Source organism: Pristiophorus japonicus, chromosome 6, assembly GCF_044704955.1.
Source record: "Pristiophorus japonicus isolate sPriJap1 chromosome 6, sPriJap1.hap1, whole genome shotgun sequence".
In the NCBI taxonomy this organism is placed as follows: Eukaryota; Metazoa; Chordata; class Chondrichthyes; family Pristiophoridae; genus Pristiophorus; species Pristiophorus japonicus.
The window spans coordinates 250,056,287-250,063,463 of NC_091982.1; the positions used below are offsets into that span (position 1 = coordinate 250,056,287).

Here is a 7,177-nt window from a genome sequence, read left to right on the forward strand (position 1 = left end):
GTCCGACTGCGGGTGTGGCGGCCCGGCCGGGACAGCGGACAGACCCGAGCCCGGACCCTGAAGGCGCGGCTTGTCTATTGACACAGGGCCTCGCCTTCCTGCCCAGCACCGAGCCACCCGAGCCCGAATGGCCAACCTCAAGCAGCTCGCATCCTGGGGCCCGGGGGGAAATCAATGGTTCAAATCTCCCCTTCCCGCCCCCACCCACAGCCTCCCGGTCAGCAGCACCCTGAAGCGATCGGCAGTGTGACCGGGGGCCGGGCGCGATCCGCGGGACAGGGACACGGATCGCTGGGGTTTGCCCGCGACATTAGCAATGGCTGGCATTTAACTCTTGCATCGCTCGCCACTGTTGCATTGCCCGGGGGAGGTGATAGCATCTGATGGCAATAATTGATACTAAAAAAAGTAACTAAGTTTCCCGATCCCGGGTTTATTTGAAGTCTCAGGTTTTGCTAATTTGTTGACAGTTTCGTTCAAACAGCTTCTGAGGCACCCCCAACCTTCTGAAACTTAAAAAAAAGCGTTATATACACTCCGAGAACGTTGGAAGGCAACTCTTAAACTATCTTCAAACATTATTTGGAGGATACAGACAGAAATTGCAACAGAAACGGGGAGCGGGGATGGGTAGCAGGCTAAATTGCATCGGGCGGGGGAAGAGGCTGGATTGCAAACTGCCCCACACCAAGAAACCAGGAAAAGCGTCCACTCCGGGACCATTGCAGGGGGAACACCCACCAGCTTCAAGAGTTGGAAGCAATGCCCCCACCTCACTGACACAGGGCTGGGGGGGGGGGTCATTCCAGCAAATGGAAAAATACAGGCTTGTAAAAAAAAACCACAAGGAAATCCGGAGAACGGAGACAAAAAAGTGAAATTTAAAAATAAAACGCCACATAATCCGAGCAGACGAAGGGGAGATGGAAGAATGCAAGTGCATTCATTGCTGGAAACCAGCTTTCATTTGTGCTGATGTCTCAGGGAGCAGGTCAGAGGGCCCAGTTTTCTCTGCCTCACCTCCTCCTCCTCCTCCTCTCTCCCCATGTTAGCACTGAACTACGGGCTTTTCTCCCCTCCCCTCGCACCCACACTTCAACCACTATTTGCAGCCTTTTGTTTGCACAAGACTCACTTTTTTTGACATCCACTAGCAAGATGGCGACTGCAGACAGATAGACAGGGAGCTGCCACGGACGCCCACCGACCAGCCCTTCCACCCAAAGTGCTTCATGGACCGGCCACTTTAGATTTTTATGTTTAAAGCAACCAGCACAGACAGCCGCAGCGAAATGCGGGCTCGGCCTCGCCGGCCTGTCAAGTATTTCGCCCCCCTTCCACCACAACAATGCTTCGCCAATGTGGACAATCCCGGTGCAAACAACAGCAGCGAGCGCTGGCGAAGGCAGCAATCTCCTTCCCGTCACTGCCTGCCAGAGACAGGGAGTGGAAGAGCTGACTTCACCACTGAAGGGAAAAGACCCGTTTCAGAGACCAAAGAAAAGATGTCACACGAAGTGGCAGACCTCCCCGAAAGCTGGCGAACTACACGAGCAACACTGAACACCCAGCAAAATAAGCGCTCACCTCAGAAATCATCGCCGCCCCGGAGGCTGCTTCTGAAAGAGATGAAAGTTTTCAGTTTAAATGACAACAAAAACACACACACAGTTGCGAAAGAATACAGTAGCCAGTACAACTTGCAAAATGCAGAGCTTAAAATCAACTCGAAAGTCAAGCCAGACCCGAAAGTTAGGCTCATCCCCCACCCCCTCAGCCTGCTCCCTTTCTTCAGCCACATGACTGTTAAAATGTCCATTAAAACCTTGCACTTGTTCATGCAATGTGCAAAAGTAATGAAAGGGAGAGAGTGGGGGAAAAGGCAGAGACGCGCCCAGTCCCAGACACACACACACTCACTCCATTGCAAGCTACAAAGAGACTCTCTGGCCACTTGCACTACAACAGTAAAAGTCCCTCCTCCCTCTCTCTCTATATCTATCTTTTTATTTTTTACCTGCACAAACTTCATTTTTGATCTGAGATGTCATTCCTCCGGCTCCCTTGTTATTCTCCAATACCAAAGCTTGCAATCACACCGGGGGAAGCACACACACACAGAGATATTGCAGCAGAACCAGTGCTGAGCAATCTCACTCTGCAAATCCAACTCCCCAACTCAGCCAGTGACGTCACCAGGCCCTGCGGCCGCGCCCACCTCAGCGACACGGGGGTGACCGAGCGTGGGGCAGAAAGAGGCAGTGGCGCAACAACCCCAAATCACTTCAGTATACGCCACAGATTGAAGCTGTTGCTCATGATTTTATAGTTTGAACGATCTCAGTCGGTTACTGATGGACTAAACGTCGGATTTATTTCTCCTGCCTTTCAATCTGCCCCTTGCACTGGCAAGTAGAGTGGACAGCCGTTGGTACAGACCGCCCCGCCCCCAGCCTCGCTCCCAGCGCCAGGCTATAAATATTGGCGGCGGGTGACAACTCTCAGTCCAAGCCAGGAGCTCGGTAGCCTGTGAGTAATAGTTATCGCCTGGTTTATTTCCAGACATGGGAGTAATAGTTATCGCCTGGTTTATTTCCAGACAACAGGTCCTGCGCCTCCAATTCCTCTCGACTATGTTTTTTTTTCTAACAGTTCAGCGCCGAGTCAAAAACATCGCGGCCGTCAATTCGACGATGACCTTCGAGCCCCAGGAGATGCGACCCGGGTATGACTGCCGGTACTTGGGAAACGGGCCTCGGAGAACAGGCTTCCCGTGGCTGGGTATAAAAAACTCTGCTTAACTCCTGAACCCTGACCCTTCATCCCTCCCCCTGACCCTTTATTCAAGTAATTCCCCCAACCCCCAAATAGTATTCCCTCTTTTTAACTTTGTTTTACGAAAGTCCAGCAAATCTCTATTATTGATACTGGGGGAGTTTAGGACTAGGGGGCATTGTCTACAAATTAGAGCCAGGCCATTCAGGGATGAAGTTGGGAAACATTTCTACACACAAAGGGTAGTAGCAGTTTGGAACTCTCTTCCAAAAAAGGCAATTGATGCTGGGTCAGTTGTTAATTTTAAGTCTGAGATCAATAGATTTCACTCCAAATGTGTTAAGGGATATGGGTCAAAGGTGGGTAGATGGTGTTAAGTCACAGAGCAGCCGTGATCTCACCGAATGGCTGAACAGGCTCGAGGGGCTGAATGGCTGCCTCCTCTTCCTATGGTACCCCTGATGTTGGTGTGTCCATCCTCCCAGTGGATTTGCAGGATCTTGCAAAGATACTTCTCCAGCGCTTTGAGATGTCTGCTGGATATGGTCCATATCTCTGAGCCATGTAGGAGGGTGGGTATCACAACTGCTCTGTAGACATAAGCTTGGTGCCAGATTTGAGGTCCTGGTCTTCAAACACACTTCCTCAGGCGACTGACGGCTGCGCTGGCACACTCGTGTTGGACCTAGTCATCGATGTCTGCCCTTGCTGATAGTAGGCTCCTGAGGTCAGTGTTCTCGCCCAGGCCAGCATCAAAGCACTGACCACACTCGACCAGCTCCTCAAAGCTGCCTTGATAAAATGCAGCAACCCCACTGACACCTGGGAGTCCCTGGTCCAAGACTGCCACACTACAGCAAATCAACACGAGGCACATACTGGAGACAAGGTCACTCTTGACCTGTACCTTTATTCACAGGACCAAGAAGTGATGACCCTGCGTGGGACCTCCCTTTATATACCTGGATGACCAGGTGAGGAGTGTCTCCCACAAGTTCACCCCCTGTGTTCAAGGTGTGCTATTCTTATGTTTTATACAGTGTACAGTGTTGTTACATTTAGGTTACAAACATGACATCACCTCCCCCCAACGTTTTTGGGTCAAAGTTTGAGTCTTTCGGGAGGTCGACGCTCTCTTGTGGAGCGCTGCAGTTGGGGCTCTGGTTGTTGAGCCTTGGCATGCGTCTTTGTTATCTAGGGTGATTCCGGTCACAGATTCAAGTCACAGATAGATAGATTTTTAACCAATAAGGGAATTGAGGGTTACGGGGAGCGGGCGGGTAAGTGGAGCTGAGTCCACGACCAGATCAGCCATGATCTTGTTGAATGGCGGAGCAGATCGAGGGGCTAGATGGCCTACTCCTGTTCCTAATTCTTATGATCTATGGGCTGGCTGCAGGGACTGTGCATGCTGCTGATGGTTCTTGTTGCTCGTTCACTGGCAGTGGTGTGGGCAGCATCGTGTGATTTTCTTCAGTGTCCATGCTGAACCTTTGTTTACTTGGTCCAGATGCTTGTGGCATATCTGTCTATTGTTAAGTCTGACCACTATGACCCTATTCCCCTCTTAACCAATTACAGTACCCTCGAGCCACTTGGGGCCCCACAGTGTGATTAAGAACAAATACAGGGTCATCGATTTCTATACATCTCCCCTTTGAATTACGGTCGTGGCACTCATTTTGGGGCTGGCGCTTGCCCTCAACAATGTCTGACAGGACTGGTTGAATGATGGACAGCCAAGTTTTAAGTGTACGTTTCATGAGTAGTTCCGCTGGCGGGACTCCCGTGAGCGAGTGCGGTCGGGATCTGTAGGCCAGCAGGAGATGCGATAGACGGTATTGAAGGGAGGGTCCTTGAATCCGGAGCATGCCTTGCTTTATGATTTGGACCGCATGTTCCGCCTGGCCATTGGAAGCCGGCTTGAACAGTGCTGTCCTGACATGTTTGATGCCATTACCTGACATGAACTCCCAGAATTCATAGCTAGTGAAGCATGGGCCGTTGTCGCTAACCAGGATGTCCGGCAGGCCATGGGTCGCAAAGACCGCACACAGACTCTCCACTGTGGTGGGTGTCGTGCCTTTTGGCTAAGATCATGTGTAACTGACCTGACAGGGGAGTAACCATGACCCCAACGTGGTTCTCCCTGGATCAGGAAGGTGGTTCTTTTTGGAAATAGGAGGTGGGTGGGGTGGCTTGACCCATCCACCTCCACGGAGGTGTGTGGGGGCCCTGACCCATCCACCTCCATGGCACGAACCTGGTATTGCAGTACTTCCAGAAACGGTGCAGTGGCTCTAGGCCTTTTGGCTAAGAACATTGGCGCAGAGTGATCCTTGATGTGTGCAAGGTGACCTCTGGCGTTTGTGATTTGACAAAGAATTGGAAAGATTGGCAACGAATAAAAAAAAAATGATGCACTCGATCTATTTCGAGTACGCATCAACAACAATGAGGAACATTTTCCCCATGAACGAGCCCGCGTAGTCTACGCGAATGAGTGGCCAGGGCCACGGGCTGAGTGGGGCCTCCCTGGGGGCATTGCCCAACTGGGCACACGTCGTGCACCTGCGAACAGAGTGTTCCAAGTCTGCATCAATTCCTGACCACCATACGTGTGACTGGGCAATGGCCTTCATTAGCACAATGCCTCGGTGCTCGCTGTGCAGTTCCCTGATGAATGCCTCCCTGCCCCGCTGGGGCATGACTACCCGGCTGCCCCATAGTAGGCAGTCGGCTTGGATGGAGAGTTCATCCATCCGTCTGTGAAACGGTCTGACTTCTTCAGGGCATGCTCCGTGTGCGGGCGCCTAAACCCTAGTCAGGACACATTTCTTAATCAGGGATAGGAGGGGATCTCTGTTTGTCCAGGTTTTGATCTGGTGGTCTGTGTTGGGGGAGCCTGTGCTGTCAAAGGCATCGACAGCCATGACCATCTTGGTGCTTTGTTCTGCTGCCCTCTCAGTGGTGGCCAGTGGAAGTCTGCTGAGTGCGTCAGCGCAATTTTCGATGCCTGGCCGGTGCCGTATGGTATAATCATACACAGCCAGCGTGAGAGCCCATCGCTGTATGCGAGCTGATGTATTGGCATTGACAGCTTTGCTGTCGGACAACAGGGATATTAACGGCTTGTGGTCCGTTTCTAACTCGAACCTTCTGCCAAAAAGGTACTGGTGCATCTTTTTCACCCCATAGACACATGAGTGCTTCCTTTTCAAACATCCCATACCCCCTTTCTGCTTGGTAGAACGACCTGGAAGCATAAGCCACAGGTTGGAGTTGGCCCTCGTCATTACTCTGCTGCAACGCGCACCCAACTCCATAGGATGATGCATCACATGTCAAAACCAAAATGAGCGCAACTCCGATGTGTTGCCGGGCCTGGGCGCGGGACGGATCACTGCCGTTTTGGATTTGGTGGGCCAGATCCCGTCTGCGGCAACCTTCCTGCCCAAAAACTCTACCTCTGGGGCCAAAACCACACACTTGGACTTCTTTAGTCGCAGGCCTACCTGGTCCAGTCAGCATAGCACCACCTCCAGGTTGTGGAGGTGTTCCTTGGTGTCTCGACCCGTGATAAGGATGTCGTTCTGAAATACTATTGTTCCGGGGATGGATTTGAGCAGGCTTTCCATGTTCCTTTGAAAGATAGCTGCTGCTGAATGAATGTCAAACGGACACCTGTTGTAGACAAACAGTCCCTTGTGCATGGTGATGGTGGTCAGTAGCTTGGATTCTTTGGCCAGTTCCTGAGTCATGTAGGCTGAAGTGAGGTCCAACTTGGTGAACAGCTTGCCGCCTGCCAGCGTGGCAAAAAGGTCCTCCGCTCTCTGAAGCGGGTATTGGTCCTGAAGTGACACTCGGTTGATGGTGGCTTTGTAGTCGCCACAGATCCTGACCGAGCCATCTGTTTTTAGAACAGGGACAATGGGGCTTGCCCAGTCGCTGAATTCAACGGGCAAAATTATGCCCTCTCTTAGCAACCTGTCCAACTCACTCTCTCTCAATTTTCTCCCGCATCACATACGGCACAGCTCTGGCTTTGTGGTGCACCGGTGTGGCATCCGGGGTGATGCATATCCTTACTTTGGTGCCCTTGAAAGTCCCGACACCAGGTTAAAAAAGTGACTCAAACTTTTGCAAGACCTGTGAGCATGAACTTCGCTCCACAGATCAAATGGCATGCACATCCTCCCATTTCCAGTTCATCTCAGCTAGCCAGCTCCTCGCCAAAAGCGTGGGACCATTTCCTGGGACAATCCAGAGTGGCAGCCGGTTCTCTGATCCATTATGTGTGACCATCAACATTGCACTGCCTAGCACTGGAATGATCTCTTTGGTGTATGTCTGTAATTGCATGTCAATGCGTTCTAGTTTGGGTCTGCTAGCTCTGAGTGGC

At 51.7% G+C, this 7,177-nt stretch overlaps 1 protein-coding gene across 2 annotated transcripts in view; it reads right to left on the reverse strand.

Annotated features, from left to right (window-relative positions):
- LOC139265458 (PHD finger protein 13-like) overlaps positions 1-2,153 on the reverse strand; it is a 57,487-nt gene extending 55,334 nt beyond the window's left edge. The window contains exons 1-2 of one of the 2 annotated variants that reach the window (XM_070882470.1): positions 2,018-2,153; positions 1,588-1,616 (exon numbers count right to left, since the gene is read on the reverse strand). In XM_070882470.1, coding sequence (XP_070738571.1) covers positions 1,588-1,616; positions 2,018-2,051 — 63 coding nt within the window. In that variant the 5' untranslated portion in view covers positions 2,052-2,153. Of the gene's footprint in view, positions 1-1,587; positions 1,620-2,017 lie in introns of both variants that reach the window. The other variant, XM_070882469.1, reaches the window with a different exon arrangement.
- Positions 2,154-7,177: the final 5,024 nt, after the last annotated feature.